Source organism: Microcebus murinus, chromosome 3 (assembly GCF_040939455.1).
Source record: "Microcebus murinus isolate Inina chromosome 3, M.murinus_Inina_mat1.0, whole genome shotgun sequence".
NCBI lineage: Eukaryota > Metazoa > Chordata > Mammalia > Primates > Cheirogaleidae > Microcebus > Microcebus murinus.
In genome coordinates this window covers 50,174,564-50,193,233 of record NC_134106.1, presented here as the reverse complement: position 1 = coordinate 50,193,233, position 18,670 = coordinate 50,174,564, and the positions used below count along the sequence as shown (strand labels likewise).

At 40.7% G+C, this 18,670-nt stretch overlaps 1 protein-coding gene across 3 annotated transcripts in view; it reads right to left on the bottom strand.

Moving 5' to 3' along the window:
* Positions 1-11,446: 11,446 nt before the first annotated feature.
* PAPOLG (poly(A) polymerase gamma) overlaps positions 11,447-18,670 on the bottom strand; it is a 37,198-nt gene continuing 29,974 nt past the window's right edge. For 2 of the 3 annotated variants that reach the window (XM_012764828.2, XM_076000805.1), the window contains exons 20-22: positions 18,274-18,339; positions 17,662-17,718; positions 11,447-15,518 (exon numbers count right to left, since the gene is read on the bottom strand). In XM_012764828.2, the coding sequence (XP_012620282.1) occupies positions 15,420-15,518; positions 17,662-17,718; positions 18,274-18,339 (222 nt within the window). In that variant the 3' untranslated portion in view covers positions 11,447-15,419. The remainder of the gene's footprint in view (positions 15,519-17,661; positions 17,719-18,273; positions 18,340-18,670) is intronic. The other variant, XM_012764829.2, reaches the window with a different exon arrangement.

The window sequence follows — 18,670 nt, the reverse complement described above, 5'->3', positions numbered from 1 at the left end:
GCACGCCGTTCTGTGAATATAATGAAACCCATATGACTGCACATTTTAAATGAGTGAGCTGTGTGGTGTGTGAATTGTATCTTAATAAAACTATTTGAAAAATCGGAGGGGTGACTGCCTGACAGGGCCTCAGGGGCCATCATGAGCATTTGTGCTTTTACTCTGCAGTGGGGCACTAGGAGTTGGTTTTAAGTAGAAGAGTGAAATGATCAGATTGTTTTTTGAAAAGAGTCTCTGCTGCTGAGTTGAGAATTGGTGGAAGGAGACACTCATGGAAGCAGATGGAGGAGAGAGGAGTTACTACAATATCCAGGGGAGGGATGGTGGCGGCTCCCACCAGGCGCTGGAGGCAGGGTAGCAGGTGGTTGAATTTAAACACCCTTTGATAGCAGAGCTGGAAGGAAGTGCCAAGAAGATGACTGTGTGTGGATGTTGAAGACAGGAGTCAGTTTCTCAGTTCTGACTGGTAGAGTGGAGTCACCAATGACCAGGATGGAGAGAAATGTGGGAGCAACACATTTTGGATTGGGATCAGGAGTTTGTTTTAGGGACATGAAGTTTGAGAGGCCTATTTAGAAGGACCTCACAGGCAATTGGGAATCGGGTCCAAAATTCACAGGAGTGGTCTGTGGTAGGGATGAGGCTTGGGAGTCAGAAGCATGTTCGTGGAATGTAGACTTGAGACTGAACGGGACCCTACGGAGGAGTAGGCTCAAGTTAGAACCTTTGGGGCTTAGTTCTCAAAGCTATGGAAGACCTACCTTGCACGGTGCTGAGTGCTGGCAGATGCAGGATGGACCAAGTGCTCAGTGGCTAGCTCTCCCCCACTGCATGATTTTGTCTCAGAATTCCCCACGCACTTGCTGTTTGCTCAGCTCCCTCTGGAGCTCACTGTTTATTATTTAACTACTTGATCTAGTTTAGCACTGAGCACCAACTGAGAAAAAGCCACTCTGCTAGCACATCAGCTCCCTAAGGATCCTGGCCCACACTGTCTACTCTCCAAGGATGCACTTTTCAACGGTGAAAACAGAAAACCCCATCTACTTAATGATAAAGGATAGCAAACTACAAGGCTGTAGCAGGTGTGACACTGGGGCTGGGGGTGGGGAGACACTGATTCAGACTGGGAACATGTGTGAAGACTCACCAAGGAAGCTGAACATGAACTTGAACTTGATCTTGAGAGCTGGGAAGGAATGTGTTGGGGAGAGATGAAGGCAGACAGGGATGGGGGAAGGGCAACACAGGCAGACATGACAAGAACAGAACCATAGGAAGCCTTTGTGGCAGCAGCATGGTGTTTGTGGTAATCGAGCAGAGGGAGCTCAGACTGGCTTGGGTCAGACTGGAGGAGCTGGTGGCAGGCACTCCATTTTAGCAACCAGCACCCATGGGCACACTGTCAGTTATCTGGTTACCCTGGGGAGCAGGCCCGAGGTCTTTCAGTCTCTCTCACTCTGAAGCCCATCACATCAACTCATCAGCTTCACTGAGACTGCCAATTTCCACCCCTCCAGCCCTGAGCCAACCTCCTTTGCTCCCCTGCTGTGGTTCTATCACAGCGGCCCAGCTCTTGCCAGCATCCTCAGTTGATCTGCCTCTTTGGCTTTCTACCCCATCCTCTTACAAACTCCTCACCCTGGATCATTTCAACAGCCTCTCTCTCTTCTATTTCAGGGTGTTGAGGTGGTTGGACAACACCTCAACTGCATACTGCAGTAGATTCAACTTTGTTGTCACCAGTCTCAGTTGGGCCCTAAGAGTATTTGTTCTTTTATGCATCCCTAGCCAGCTTGATTTTCCATCTTCCAACTGAGGCCATGCCAAACCTTGGCTCCTATTCTCAAATCATTCTCAGCACAAAAAAATGGAAAGGTTTGGGTTCATCCTCCCTCAAATGTTTGCCTTCCCTGCATGCAAACTTGTCTACTTATCAGTTATCTATTGCTGTGTAATATTAAATAAATTGCCCCAAAACTTAGTGGCTTAAAGCAACAAACACTGTCTTACAGTTTGTGGGCTCTGGGTGTGGTTGGGTTCCCCTCCTTTAGCGCCTCTCATAAAATTGCAATCAAGCAATCAAGTTATCGGCTAGAGCTGCAATCACCTCAAGGCTTGACGGGGGCTGAAGGAGCCTCTTCTAAATTCATTTACATGGATCTTTACATAGGGCTGCTCTGCAACATGGCTGACTCCCCCCAGGGCAGGCAGTCTGAACGAGAAGAATACTGAGTGCCTGTGGTATCGAGATATATATTAATGTTTTTGTTCATGGTTCCTGACTCCTAGCGCCCACAGTCCTTGTTATTTCCAAAGTGACTAAAACAATAAGCATATCTTTTTTTAAAGCATTTGTTCTTTTGTCCTTGGTTCCTGAAGCAGCTTGGAATAGCTTTAGAACAAAGATAAAAGATAATTTTGTTATAATGTTGGGGTGTGTTAGGCCTCAGAAGCAGCTTCAGAGAGCAGAATCCCTCTCTGACCTTCTCCTGTCCTCTTTTGACCTGCTCGTTTTCCTCCCCAAGGCAGGCCATAGAAACTAAAAATATACTCTAATTTTCCCCACCTTTCCATCTTTGAGCTGGCCATAAAGAAATTCTCTGACTTAACTTGTCTGATTGCAGGTAATAAGACTCCCATTTCAGAAGGGCTCCCGCCCCATATGGAGAAGGAAGGAATGCTGCACAAAGAGGCCTCGAAGAATCTGGACAGACAGGCCTTGCTGGGTTTCCCCACTCAGTATATTTATATTAGATTGTACCCTATGTCCAATCACATTTCTACACGGTTGTTCATGCTTCAATCATGGAGTCCATAAAAGGCCCAAGAAGACAGGATACAGAGAGCTTTGGGACAGTTGAAGTCATGGAGGCTTACAGGAGGGTGGATAAAAACTCATCCACATGCTAGAATGGTGGTACATCCCAGCTCCACAGGAGTTTCATCTGGCTGTTTATTCGTATCCTTTAAAATATCATTTTTTGGCTGGGCGTAGTGGCTCATGCCTGTAATCTTAGCACTCTGGGAGGCCAAGGCTGGTGGATAGCTCAAGGTCAGGAATTCAAAACCAGCCTGAGCAAGAGCGAGACCCCATCTCTACTAAAAATAGAAAGAAATTAATTGGCCAACTAAAAATATACGGAAAAAAATTAGCTGGGCATGGTGGCGCATACCTGTAGTCCCAGCTACTTGGGAGGCTGAGGCAGAAGGATCGCTTGAGCCCAGGAGGTTGCTGTGAGCTAGGCTGATGCCACAGCACTCTAGCCCGGACAACAGAGTGAGACTCTGTCTCAAAAATAAATAAATAAATTTTAAAAAATAAAATAAATAAAGTATTTTTTTTTGAGACAGAGTCTCTCACTCTGTCACCCAAGCTAGAGTGCAGTGGTGTCATCATAGCTCATTGCAACGTCAAACTCCTGAGCTCAAGCAATCCTCCTGCCTCAGCCTCCCAAGTAGCTGGAACTACAGGCATGGGCTGCCGCACCCAGCCATTTTTCTATATTTTGTAGAGACGGGGTCTGGTTCTTGCTCAGACTGGTCTCAAACTCCTGAGCTCAAGAGATCTTGCCTTAACCTCCCAGAGTGCTGGGACTACAGGTGTGAGCCACGGTTCCCGGCCAAAATATCCTTTATAAGTGTTTCCCAGAGCTTTCTGAGCCACTCTAGTAAATCAATCAAGTCTAAAGAGGGGGTAGTGGGAACCCCACTTGAAGCTGGTCACTCAGTCAGAAGTTCCAGAGGTCTGAACTTGCAAATGGTGTCTAAAGTAGGGGGCAGTCTTGTGGGACTGAGCCCTCAACCTCTGGGCTCTGATGCTTTCCCCAGATGTTAATGTCAGACTTGAACTGGATTAGAAGACATCAGCCAGTGTTTGCTGCAGAACTGATTGCTTGCTTGTTGGTGAGGAGAAATCCTCGCACATTTGGTCACAGAAGTCTTCTGTGTTGATTGTTGTGGTTTGAGAGCAGAGAAAAAACAGTGTGTTTTTCAACACAGTGCCCAGGATGGAAGCTACAGTCTTTTTATAACCTAATATCAGAGAGACATGCCATCACTTGCACAGTATTCTATGCGTTACAAGTGAGCCCGCACCCGAGGGGAGGGGATTCCACAAGGGCATTAATACTAGCAGGCAAGAGCTGTCATCTTAGAAGCTGCTGCCACAACTTCTCCCCTCCTTTCCATATTCCTACTCTCCTCCTGGGCTCGTTCCTCAACATGAGCTAACGTTCCTGTCTTCTGGTTCTACTTCTACAAAGTATCTACTGTCATTCCATTGGTTCCATCCCCTCAACCTTAAGGCATGTCCAGAAATCTCCCAAGTTAAAAATTCACCTTCCCTCCACCTTGATCTATAACTGTGATCTCTCTTCTTCTCCTGCTACTTTTCTTGAGAACGTGACCTTTGTTCCTTGCCTTCACTTCCACCTCCACAGCACTGCTCTGCTAAGGTCACCAGTGACCTCCAAAGGCCTTTCAACCCTCGTCTTAGTTGACCTCTGTAGCACTGAAGGCTGTTGACTCTCCTCTTCAGCTTCTCCTGTCTTGCTGGCTTCACCTTTTCAGCCTCCTCTTTCTGACCACGTACTCCTAAATCTGAGAGGCTCTGCCCACACCCTTGGCTTCACTTCCTCTGAATCCACACCTCCCGCACTCCCAGCACCTCTCGTTCTGATAACTATTGTTGCAGCTGTGAACTTTAGTCTTCCAACTCTTACTTGAAGGAAACAGCACACTTTTTGACTTTTTAAAATAATCTTTAATCTGACATTGAGCCCCCATTCTACTGAGCTGACAGGAAGTTATCTCAGTAATTGTAGAGAGGCGTGCCAGGCAAAGGCATTGGTCTTTGGCTGATGCTGATAACTGCAGAGGTGCTGCCCCCCACCCCCATGCAGCCGCGTGGCCCTCCAGTGTCCTTGGGCATAGACCAAAGGAATCTTTGGCAAAGTGAATGCTCCTGTGCCTGCAGTCCAGCCTTCCTAACTTCACTGACCAACTACCCTCCTTGCAGACTTGTCACTACCCCCAGTGAGCTGACACAGAGCAGCATTTAGATCCCAGTGTTATGGAAGCTGCTGGTATTTCCTCTCTCCCACTGCCAAAGGTGAGTCTCTTCTCTCTCCTCTTGCAACTCTCAAAGCCTTCACCCCATGAACACCGAGCATAGACAACTCGTGTGTTTTTTACCCTGCAAAAATATCTCAGGAAAGGAACTAGGCCTGGCCACCTGCTTGGACTGCAGAGGAGGAGAAAGTATACCAAACAAAACACAAATTAATACTGTTGAGAGTCTGGAGGTGGGTTTCAATACATGACACTGTCTCTTCTCCCTCGTGAGTTTGTAGGAGGCAGACGGAGATCAAAACGTTCGCCTTATTACTCATAGAGCAGATCCGAGTCTCTGGCCACTCCAAAAGGCTCGCTGTGTACACAAGCACCCGCCCCTCCTCAGGCCCAGCGCAGCCGCGGCCACGTGCCAGTAGGCTGCAAAGGGAGCCAGAGCAGGCCTCAGGGCCAGGCTGCGCATGCTCAGTCCTTCCTCCCCCCCCTACACCGCCCCTCTGGGCCATCCCCAGGGCGAAGGTGCAGGGGCCAGCTGCTCCTGCTGCTGTGGATCTCCTCTGGGGAGGCTGGGAGCTGAGGGTCCCCCTAACAGACATCAATACGGATGACTCTGCCTTCTGTGAAACCCGGACATCCAGCCAAGCCCTCTCTCCTGGGCTGAGGACCACTGGAGAGTGTTTCCCGTGGTCGACTGTACATCTCCACGTAGACAAACGTCACCAGCTGAAAGTCAGCACCGCCCACTCTGAATTCAAGATCCTAACCCTCCCCTGATCTGACTTGATGACGATACAATCTGCCTTCCAACCCAAGGAAGGTGGGCACCATCCTCTACTCTTTAATCCAGTTTGCAACAGATCCCATCTGCCTACACTCAGAAACGCCCTCCTTCACCCTACCTTAGTTTCCCCTCTCCCCATCTCTTAACTAGACGGTAGCAGGAGCCTCTTCACTGTCTCCAAGGCTTTGTCTCTCCCTCCCCTCCATGGAAAGTGGGACTCTGCCTACATTTCCAGCCTCTTCTAAACGTTTCCCCCAAATGCCACCAATACTCCCTTCACACGACCCTACTATGAGAACCCCCATCCTTTGCATGCACGGTTTCCTCTGTACTGTTTTCCACCCTTTAACTTACATCCCCCCACCCCAAACACACACACACACACACACACACACACACACACACACACACACACACACACACACACACAGAGCTTTTTGCCTGGAAAACTCCGAATTGTCCTACTACACTCAACCCTGGGGATATTTATTCTTCCCTAACACCATCCCGGACCACGGCAGAATTAAGGGGTCCCTTTGCTGTGCTTCCAACAGCACAGCACATCCTAGATGTTTGTCAGCTAACTTTCCACCAGTGTGAGGGGTCCTTCCGTTTAATTCTTGTTTGTGCCCTGGCTGCCTAGCTTAATGCCTGGTGGATGTTAGGGGTTTGATAAACATTTAGGGAATGAATGGCCAAGTTCCACTGGCCCCATCATCTTAGCCTAGTCAAACTCATCTCATCCTTGCTTTTCTCCGTCCCCACCCCCTTCACCTGGTGACCTTGGTGCAGCTGATTGGTTGCAGAGCTGGAAGGGAATTTAATGGTGCTTTCCCTCCGTAGTGCTCAGCTGGAGGCAGGCACAGCAGGCGTCTCCACAGGACTGAGTGGGCCTTGCTGGGGGAGTGACTGCTTTGTGCAATTTCAGGGCCTCCTGCAAATCAGACTCAATCGCCTTCACTTCCTGTGCTTAGGGAGATTAGATACTGCCTAATCAACGCCAGTTTTTTTTTCTTTTCTTAATATTTGAAATTACCAAGTACCAGTTGCCATCCTAGTGGGTGGTTTTCAGAAATCCCCTCTTTTCTGGTGTTTGACTTCTTGTGAGTTTCAAGAAACCAATCTATTTGGAAAGAACCTGCACTTAGAAGTTCTTTGAACTACTGTGAAGCCCTGGCAGGAAGTGACTTGGGATCTGGGTTAGACAGTCTTGTCTCACTCCTAGGAGAGGTGGGAGTAATGAGATATAGGTACATTTGGGTTCGGGGATGGCCATCATTCCTGTGGCCATCTCTCCATGTGTGGCCCATTCTCCAGATTTAGTCTGATCTGAAATCAGGTTGTCTGTTTCCTCTGTAGAATGTATTACACATTGGTGGTGCACTCAGCAAGGCATTCTGTGACTCCTGGGCTAGCAAGAAGTGGATCTGATAACATTTCTAATCTCAGCTAACCTATTAAAATCTTTAAGTGGACTGAAGAACAACTCAGTGAAATGTAAGAATTCAATGAGTCTCACACATTTCTCCAGTTAAAACAACTTCTGAGAAGTATTTTGGGAGAAGGGCGGGGGCCACATGTCTCCACACCATTGCCTGGGAGGTGGAGATCTATTATTCCTTCAGTCTGGCTAGGGAGACAGACACTGGCCTTCTGCCCTGATTCTTGTGATGTCTTTTTAGGAAGGGGGATGCCCATTGTGGGTGAAGTGCCATGTAGTGCCTGGCATAGCTATTTCTTGTAACTCATAATGCCTCCAAGTGATCTACCAAGCTCCACTGTATGCCAGGAACTCTTGGATTGCCTCTTTTAATTCATTTAGCAACTCTTTGAAGTAGGTTTGGTTATTATAATCATTTTTTCAGAAGGGAAAACTGAAGTACTGAGAGATTAACATCCACAGTTCCTCACCATCAATAAGTAAATGCCAGAGGTAGAATTTCAGCCTGGGCAGTCAAACTACACAGCCTCTTAAACACTTCACTATACTTTTCCTATGAAATGGGTATTGATGTTCCCACTTCACAAATTAGTAACCTGGAACCAAAAGAGGTGAAGCAATTTGCCCAACTTCCCATAAGTGGTAAGAGATGTAGCTGAGGTATCTACCTAGGTCTACCTGCTTCGAAGTCTACAACATTCTCCTCCCCCAGATAGTGGATATACTAGTTTAAAAGTCAAAGTTCTACAAGTCTTCTTTTTTTTTAAAAAAAAAAAAATAGTAATCTATCTTCCTCTTTCTTATTCTTTATTTCTGCCCCCAGAGGCAACCACTTTCAACATTTTAAGACTTTTCTTCTACTATTTACTTATATATTTCTAAATAACTTGTTTATACTGTTCTAGATTTTTCAGTTTTAGATATTTTCTACTTACTACCACTGAAGATGAGGATTTCATTCTCTTATGCCCTGTCCTCCCTCACTCCCCCATCCCTCAATCATAACAATTTTTGGCTAGTTCAGTATTACCTACTTTTTTTTTTTTTTTTTTTTGAGACAAACTCTTGCTTTGTCACCCAGACTGGAGTGCAGTGGTGCAATAATAGCTCACTGCAACCTCCAACTCCTGGGCTCAACTGATCCTCTCACCTTGGCCTCCCAAAGTGCTGGGATTACAGGTGTGAGCCACCATGCCTGGCCTCTACTTACATTAAGAAGACTGTGAATATTCACAGCTAAACCATGGGATATAATACTGTAGTTACATTTCATTTTATTTAGCTTTTGGATTTCTCTGAAATTAAAATGTAACATTAAAAAGAATTTACTTAGTTGTTCTCAAGCTCTTTGATAGAGTGTTAATACCTTCTCACTATGTCTAAGCATATCAGGTAAACCTTCATTTTCTTTCTTTTTTTCTTCTTTTTGGTGATATTCCTCCTGGATCCCTTTGTCTTTCTGCTCCAACCTGGTCTGATGGAATGCTACATCGCTATTATCCTGGGAGATTGTCTCTCTACCCTATTTGAAAAGTGCTGCTGATCTTTTGGAATATTTTCATGTCATAGCTACCTTGTGAGGTTTGAAGGGCAAGTATTTCAGATGGGAGAACACAAAGACGGGGGAGTTAAGTGTCAGTTACACAGATGTAAGTGGCAGAGCCAGGCTAGAAATGGGCTTTCTGCAGGAGGCCACAGTGCCTCCTGTGTCTTGACACAAACAACCATTTGTTGCTGCTTGCCAGGCTACCTTCGAAAGTTCCAGATATGGAACTATGTAGGGTGGTGAGGATTTGATGCCTCCATCTGACTTCTTTCATAAATGAGGTATGTGGTTGAGCACTGGATTTTGAATCTTACTTCCTGAGTCTGCTACTTAATAGTTATGCAATTTAAAACTGGTTATGTAATCTAAGTCTCAATTTTCTCATTTGTAAAATAAGGATAATAGGGTCATCATAAGGATTAAGTGCTATAATGTTTAAAAGGGCACAATGTAAATGTTTAGTACATGTTAAATGTCTTTATAATTATGGTCTGGAACTTCCCAGGAGATAGTAATACTTTTATTATTGGACCCCTATAATCTAGTATCCTTGCATTTCTGGATCATTTGGAATGTTATACGAGAGAGATTTGGGATGTTATACGAGAGCCGCGTACAACAGATTTTTCCAAATGAGTAGTTTATGCATCTCACTTGAGCAAATCTTGGTTGATAAGATATCTCCACCATTCTTCAGTTTATCCCAGTCCACTCTGTATGACTGATGTCATCCCTTGGCCAGCTGAGGTCAACTGACCAATATTAAGATGAATACCTTCCAAATGTCCCAATTTGTGCTTTTTTATGATTTTTGGTTTTTATGGTTTCTCTTTGTTGCTGATTGATGCAAAGATGTTAAATTTTTTAGGTAAGAATTTTTCCTTGGGAGAAATGACTTTCTATACCTCATGTACTTCTCTTACTTCCTTCATACTACTGTCCTTTCTGGGACTGTTTGCAGTAACAGTTTGCATTATAGAACAGACAGAATAAAGAAAGATGACCCACATTTGAGGTTAACTTTTGGGGAGAGAACTTCTAATGTAATATATTTCAAACTGCAGGTCATGACTCAAGACAGGTAGTAAAATCACCTTAATGAAATAACAAGCACTTTAAAAAAATGAAAACAAAATCCCTATTACACCTCTAGTAAGGAAAACATTTTGTGAACTTGTTTTAATTATATGTGCACATACATATATAAATTATATACACACATTCATATATGTATGTATACATGTGCTGGTTTACAGTATAAAATGTATTTCTTACTAAGGATTACAGTTGAAGTTTGGAAAATGTGTCTTAACAGTATTTGTTAAGTTTTGTTTGCCTTCTCTCCTCTTAGTTCCTTCATCAGGCTTCGCTTCAAGATAATCGAATTCAGATTAAGCAAAAAACTAAACAACTCCCCCAAACGAATATTGTTTTCCTCTTCAGCATTTTTTGGGCATTCACTAGATAAAGATTCTTGGATAAAGGTCACCATTCTCAAACATACAATCTTGTCAGGGGAAACAAACAAGTAAACTGAACATTACACAAGTTAAAATAAATGTTACAGGTGCAAGTAACATGTTGAAAAAGTAGAGCGATTCACCCTGGCCAGGATGTCATGGAAGTCTCTGTGCAGTGGGAGTGAAGAAGGAACAAAGGAATCTGTAACTGGTTGTTATGCATTAGCTGTATACACCACTGCACTTGAACCAGCCAAAGTGTGTCTTTTTAAAGACTATTCAGTAAATCATATGGCTTAAATGATAGTTTTTAGAATGGGGAATTTAAAAGCACCACATTCTGTTTTTGCCCTTAATACAACATATTTGGATGCACAAAAAACCTGTTCTGCAATTTACAATATTCTAGGAGAATTGCCCCAATCAGAAATTCATACTCCAGGGATGGTTAGCTGACAATCCAATCGGGATGCCCATACTCCACAAGTGACAATTGAAAGGCCCTGTTATCCATAAAACTCAGTCAATATAGGAGACTTTGCTAATTAGCTTAATAAATGTCAAATGTGTTTCCACTGGTGACATGAATAGCTTGTTAATAATCCTAATGATGTGGACACAAGCTCATTTGTGAATCCAGTACTAGTATGTAGATTGGCTAAAAACAAGCCACTGTCCCTTTTTACAAGGAGAGGGGTGAGAATGTAACAAACCCCATAACTTGTATGGATAATGCCCAAAGCTTGATTGCTAAAGGCACCTGTGTCCAGCCATTAGTATTGAGGACTCAGGTTACCTGATCCTGACTACAAGGATAACAGTTTTGCCCCCAGTACTTGACAGAGATGCCTCAAGTGGCCCTTCCATGAAAATGTGGTCAGATCACCTACAACAGAAAGCTGGGACACTTTGTTAAGCTTACAGAGCAGGTTGTATTTATTGAGCCACTGCTTGCTTATAAATGTTTAATGCATAATTCTGTGTGAGGAAAATTGAGTCTGAGCTTTGCTTTCATATTAAGTGGATACTGTTATTTACCAAAAAGTGTCTGAGTGGTAAATGACCAAAATGGTTGTCAGTTTGAAAAATACCTAAGACTTGAGTACTTCTGAGTTACTTCCAAATAATATCACTCAATCATCACCTATTTATCAAAGCAAGTTTATTTGATTACTTATTCCAGACAAATGAGGCTCGTGTGTACAACCAAATAAAAGGCAGGAAAAATTATGAACTACACAAACAGCTATCCAGAAAGGAACAGCAGCTGCATTCATTTTACATAATACTGTGGAGTGATATAGCACCATTTACCTCAAAGATATCCTAAGTACTTTATAAGGTAATTGCCCGGGTCTTTGCTCAAATGCAGCAACAGCTTAAAAATTATAGCAAGCTGATGATCATCTTATGTTCAACTAATTTCAAATATAAAATTATATTGGAAAAATTATCTCAGAAAAAACAGGGATTTGGGAAGGATGTGACTTTGTACAATTCTTTTTAAAAATCTTAAGGAAATAGTTACCATTATCAAGACTGGTGGTTTTCTCCCATTATCAGTACTATTTGTTACTATCATCACGACCAATTTAAAGTCTAAAGTTTGGACAATAGGTAGTTGTTTATTTAAGCACACACACAATTTTATTTATATAAAAAATATTTTTTTATTGTTCTAGTTGGTCTGTTCTGGCCTGAACCACAAACATGGAGGAGCAAGAGAGGACTTTAATTCTATGGAACTCAAAGGATTAGGATCTTTAATGATCAATTCTATTTTCTACCATTTCTAATGACCATTCTAAGCTATTGTACTCTAACCAATATTAGGTGGAAATTTGTTGAACTAAAGTTTTACCCTGTTAATGAATATAAATTATCATGTGGACATATGTAAATCTGATAACCATAATTTGTCTAAATGCTGAAGACTTCATGGTTTCAACTGAAGTATATAAACAGAAATTTGGTGTTCCAGAGTCCTTCATCAGCCCGTTTTACTATAGTTAAGAGCTGTGGTATATTTTCAGAAATATATATACCACAACAAAATCAAATGAAGGAAATTCTAAATATTACAGAATTATTCAATCCTGGTGATTCCTAACCCCTATCCCACTATTTTTTGGGCATGAACCACTTTGAGAAGCTGATGAAAGCTATGAACTTTCCCCAGAAAAATGCATATAAACAAAAACTTCTTATACACAATTACAAAGGATTCCCTAAGGGTTCATGATCCCAAGTTAGGAATTCCTATTTCAAAGCTGTGGTACATAGTTTAACCCATTTTGACACGGTCCATCTTGAATTATTGCTACTATAGTAAAGTAAGCATTTTAATACTGCTCAATTGGTGCCTTAAGACAAAGTTGCTCTTATTTTAAGCACTAACAGACTTTTCAAATTCATTCTCCTGTACCAATTTTGCAAAGTTTTAAGTCATGTACCTCCTATCTTGAATTAGTTTAAGTCTCTAAGGTTTAAACTAGGATATAATTGCTTTCCTTTCACTTATACTATTCTCCAGAGCTAGTTACTGAAAAATCAGATTGAAACTTAATACCCTTGTGAAAATGAACATGTTTATATATTGAAGAACAAGTCATATGAAATTATAAAATGTATTTCTAGGTACAGTTTCATACTTGAAAACAAACTCATGTACTTAGTGCTTCTGATCATGATCCCAGTCCATACCTTCTCCTTTTACCTAATTGTAACCAGTACAATGGAAGCCCCTTACTATGGTAACAAAATGTACTGAAAGTTCTACCTACTCTCATCAGGATAGAAAATACTTTATTTCTGACAAACTCACCATCTCAAAAGTATCTAATCAATTCCTCAGTTACCAAATAGGTTGAAGAATATTATCTTTGAGGGTTCTAATGTTGAATCATTGAACATGTCTTGGTTGTTGAATGGACTCTTAATCCAAGAGAAATGACTATACTATAGTACAAGGGATAGGCTTATTGCTTTCTTTTTAAAGAAAAATTCCACTAGTCACTCCAAAGAATCTGTTTACATAATAGGGTAAATGTGGATATATAGGGAATTCTTAAAGAGACTTAAAAGGCCAATTTAAAAGCAGGAGATATTAAATAGAGAAATTGACACACATCAAGTATATAAAATTTAATCAAATCCCTTACTAAATAATTTTTCAAAAGTTGGAGTCAGGTAACAATTATTCAGTCTTTTCATAATTGTTCACTTTTGCTCAGATAGAATATTTGTAGAACAAATCCCAAAATATTTGAATAAAGGAAAAGGGTCAGTTAAGAGAACAGCTTTGCCAAGGAAGCTACAACCTGGTTATGGGATTTCATTCTTGTCTTTTGCTATATAAAAAGTGAATAACAAAACAATCATTTTTTCCTTGCTCTTCTATACTTCTAAGTCATTTTTCCATGTTTTCCTCTGTATAAGTTAAACACTAGCTTTTGCATTTCAGAAACCTAGCAATCAGGGAACAGGAGTGAGAAAGGGAGGATACTGCTTTCAATCAAAATGCAAGAATTTCAACTCAATGGTAAAGAGCTTGCAAGAGAAAACGGGTTACTATTTCTCCACTGGCTAGATGGCGTCCTATAAAATACACAATCAGGTATTCCCCCAGCCCCAACTGTTCAATGTAACATTTTGTGTTTTTCCTATTGGACCTACTACTAAATGCTGAGTGAAAGCTGAAGAAGGTAATATATACTGGCATTCCTGGCTGTGAAATCTATAATTTTCATTTAAAATATAATAATTCAAGCATAATCCATATTTAAAAAATTAGACTAAAGAGAGACAGTAAAGGTTTTAAAGGTTTCTCTTTGAAAAGATGGTATCTTACAGTACATACAAAAATACTCTGAAAATACATACGACTTCATTTACAAAACACTGAATCAACATATTACAAGAAGAATTACATGGTTATGGATTTTAATAAACTGAGCATGCGTTCATGAAACTTAAAAAATATTAAGAAATGCATTGAAAAAAGCAGTGTAAAAAAGACAACTCATATAGTTAAATAAAAACTACAAAGGTCCTGAGCCAATTAATGGTTGGTAACAATGTCATTCAAAAATGCCTTTAAGTTTCAATAAAATCCACTGCTTATTTCTGCATGCCTAGTCTGTGAAGAAACTGTTTGAAGTTGTGGGGTAAATAATGGTCAGGAGTTATCATGCCAAGTTAATTTTACACCTCAAAAATACAAGTTTGCCATACTTAAGGGTATCTTATTGTTGATGCTGCAATGAGTTGCTCCTCAGTAAAAAATACCAGTCAACTAACAAGATGGCATGAGATAGGATATGTAACAATTTCACCATTCATATACTGACTTTCAGTATCCTGGTTATATTTTGATTTTTAATAAAGATGCATTTCAAAGGCCTCCATGGGAGGCAAAATATAGAGAATTTATGGTGCCCAACTCTTATGTAATCACTGGACTAATCCTCCCTGGTAACTATGCAACATTTGGACAGAAAGGCACAAAAAAATAAAAGCTTAAATATTCCATGTGCCAATCTGGAAAAAAAATAATTTAAATTAACAGAACAGACAGTACATCTACACAAATGAGGAAAGCAGAAAAGATACCTCACATTCATTTATCTCAGGTTTCACAAAGTGGCTTCAATGTGAAAATAAATGTGTTAACATTTGGAAAATTACAAGACAATTTTTTTTTTTGTTTTCAACTTTTTCAGCTCTATACAATGATTACAACATAAGAATTAAAAAAAAAAAAAAAAAAGAGTTCAGGACTTGTTTTATCGGTGTCCAAGTGGCCAAGAACTGGTTCCCATAACAGAGAAACAAGCATCGAAAGTTAAGGCAGTAAAACCTCCAAATGCAAAGCCATAATACTGTAGATGACAATTTGATATTAGGTGATCTTCAGAAGTGTATGTAGCAATCAGTGAGAGAATGCTACAGCATCTGCAGGTCAAAGTGTGAGAGTTCAAAACCACTTCAAGGTCGTTAGGCTGATGACTGTAACTTTCACCTGGTTTTATGTGTGACAGCCACTTCTATTTGAAAAAGAGTGGCTGCATCTATGCCACTAAATGATTGCTTGTTCACTTAAGTGAGGAGGCACTGCTTTTACCGATTAAGGGTCAGTCGAATGGAATTTTTGATGACACGGATGTTATTTGCTGGAACTGGTGATGATGAATCTGGTAATTCTTTACTGGGCAGTCTCTATTAGGAAAAAACAGGAACAAAAAAGGAAAAGCACATATATATTATGAAGGCCCAACTAGTTAAATCAGTCACAAAACTCCCAAGTTTTTCTCCAAATCCTTTGAGCTCCTAAACACTCAAGTTTATGTGTTGAATATTTCCTTCCAGTAGTCACACATGTTTCTTGCTTTTGAAACTTTTTTCCTTTTTACAGTCAAAGGAGAAAAGCAGATGGACAGATAAGAGAAAGGGTAGAAGTGGCAGGAGTGTGAACAGGTATAGGAAAAGAGGACTTTGTAAACCAATGGCCATGTCAGGAGTCAGAAATGCATAAAGAATGCAGCCCTCCTTAAAGTCAGGCAATGGTAAAGAGAAATAGGAAGTGCATGGTGACTAAATCCTCTTGGGACATGAGGTAAAAAATGTGTGTTGTGAAGGAAAAGTTGGTTATTTGAGAGTTAAGTCCTTCAGTTAGTTTCTATAATACATTAATGGAGAATAATACTATAACTCAATTGTGAGATACTTAAGTTTTCAGGAAAACTGAACTTTGTAATCAAGCTAAGTAACTTTGGTGATGGTGAAATTCAGGGACATCTGTTTGAGGGATTCTGAGGGTATCAAAGGTTATTATATAATGAAGGCAAAAATCCAAGAAACTGAGAAGCAAAGAAAGACTCCTAAAATACAGACTTATGTGGGATGGAAATAGTATCTTAGTTTCTTGTCAAGAGATGACTACCTAATCTTCCTTTTGTGTTACCTTGACTAAACAAATATCTATATCATATCCACATCCATTCAAAAAATTATGAAAACTTTTAAGGCTACATAAAAGTACAGAATAAGGCTATGGAGACTTAGATGCCATAACCAAGTATCAGACATTATTAAAATTTTGCCACATTTACTTGGTATATCCACTTACCCTTTACTTGAAATATTTTAAAATCTAGACATCTCATTTTACTCTCTTATACTTAAACATGTCAAAATTTTTTCTTCCATTACCACACATAATATAATTCATATTTTTTGTAACTCAGTTTTTGTGTTTCTGTTTTTTTTTTTTTTTTGAGACATAGTCTTGCTCTTGTCACCCAGGCTAGAGTACAGTGTCCAGTGGCGTCATCATAGCTCACTGCAACCTCAAACCCCTGGGGTCAAGCTATTCTCCTGTCTCAGCCTCTCAAGTAGCTGGGACTACGATGCACACCACCTCGCCCAGCCAATTTACCGAGAATGGCCTGTAACTCAGTCTTCTGTTAAATGAGAAATTTTACAAATGCTACAAGTAATAGGCTGTGAGGATAATATTTTGCTTTAAAATGGCTAATACATCCTGGGTAACCTGGCAGGGTGAAGCTGATTGTGATGAGAACCTTTATTCTTTAATGAGAGGGGTGAAAACAAGGCATTGCATTCCCTGTATACTCTCAGAGAAGGGCTTTCTCTGATTTACAAAAGGCTGCTTTCTGAGCATCTGCTAATTAGCTAACCACGCTTAACACTACATATTATTATTAGTTTCAATAGTAATTCTTCAAAAAAAAAAAATTTGAAATTACAATTTAGGAGCTCTTTAGCTTGTGGTCTAAAGATATTTACTATGTACACTGCTACATTTGGTTCCTCCAAAATATTAACATGCATGGTTCCTAATTATTGGGCCTAAATTTTGACTGTAAGCAGTGGTCTAAAACAAAAGATAAACTATCAGGTGCTGGTAAGAAATTCATGTGCGGGCCGGGCGCGGTGGCTCACGCCTGTAATCCTAGCATACTGGAAGGCTGAGGCGGGTGGATTGTTTGAGCTCAGGAGTTGGAGACCAGCCTGAGCAAGAGCGAGACCCCGTCTCTAAAAAAAAAAAAATTCCTGTGCTAAGCACCCAACTGCTTCTTTAAAGAGAAATAAAAATAAAGTGTAAACATAAATAAATCATAAAGTCTTCTTTAGCTACTCCCTTTTCAAGACTTTTGAGGTACACACATTCAGGACTATACACTTCGTTTGCTATCTCCAACTCCAATCCCAACTACAGTGCTTATCCTTGAAGACAGGGACAAATACCTTATCCATTTCCAGTGCTAGGCTCTTAATAATCTTTTGGTACTTATAGATTACCTATGAGTTTTTACCTAGGAATAAGATTATCTGTTACCTTTTTGCGTGATGTATCAATAGTTGGAATAGGCATAGATTCTCCTCCAATGGTATCCTAAAAACAGAAGATTATAAGTGAAAACTTTCTTTCCTATATGCAAATGCTTATTCCTACTTGAAATAAAACACAAGTAGACCCGACAGTAGATCCAAACCCGACAGTAGAACCAAAACGCAAAAGATCTAATCTGATCTACTTTCTAATATAGTACTTTTCCTGATACATGCCTCTTTAAAGTAAATATTCTGAAGCACACTATTTTTTTTTTTCCAGACAGAGTCTCACTTTGTTGCCCCAGCTAGAGTGCCATGGCGTCAGCCTAGCTCACAGCAACCTCAAACTCCTGGGCTCAAGCAATCCTTCTGCCTCAGCCTCCCGAGTAGCTGGGACCACAGGCATGTGCCACCATGCCTGGCTAATTTTTTCTATATATTTTTAGTTGTCCAATTAATTTCTTTCTATTTATAGTAGAGACAGGGTCTGGCTCTTGCTCAGGCTGGTTTCGAACTCCTGACCTTGAGTGATCCACCTGCCTCAGCCTCCCAGAGTGCTAGGATTACAGGCGTGAGCCACTACGCCTGGCTTGAAGCACACTATTAATATATTTACCATTGATTTTCTTTTTCTCTCTTCAGCAGCACGGGAGTCCTTAAATGTTGATTCAAGTCGAATAAACTAAAATTAAAACATTAAAATGAGTTGCTAGTACATACCTGCAAAAAACATATAAATCTATATAAACTGGGAGACTAGTGATTAGGCTATCATCAAAAACTATTACAAACATGGAGTGGGAAGGAAGAGAATTTAAATTAGATTGAATTCAACTGCTACCCTTAATTTCTACAGTTTGAGTGATCTTTTCATCAAGTCAAATTCTAACAAATAAAATATAGTTTTACCACCACCTACTGGAAGCAGAGGAAATCAACATTATAAAACATAAGAAATAAGATAGATACCAATAATGACTTCTGTGTAAATCATGGAGAAACTTAGACTAATC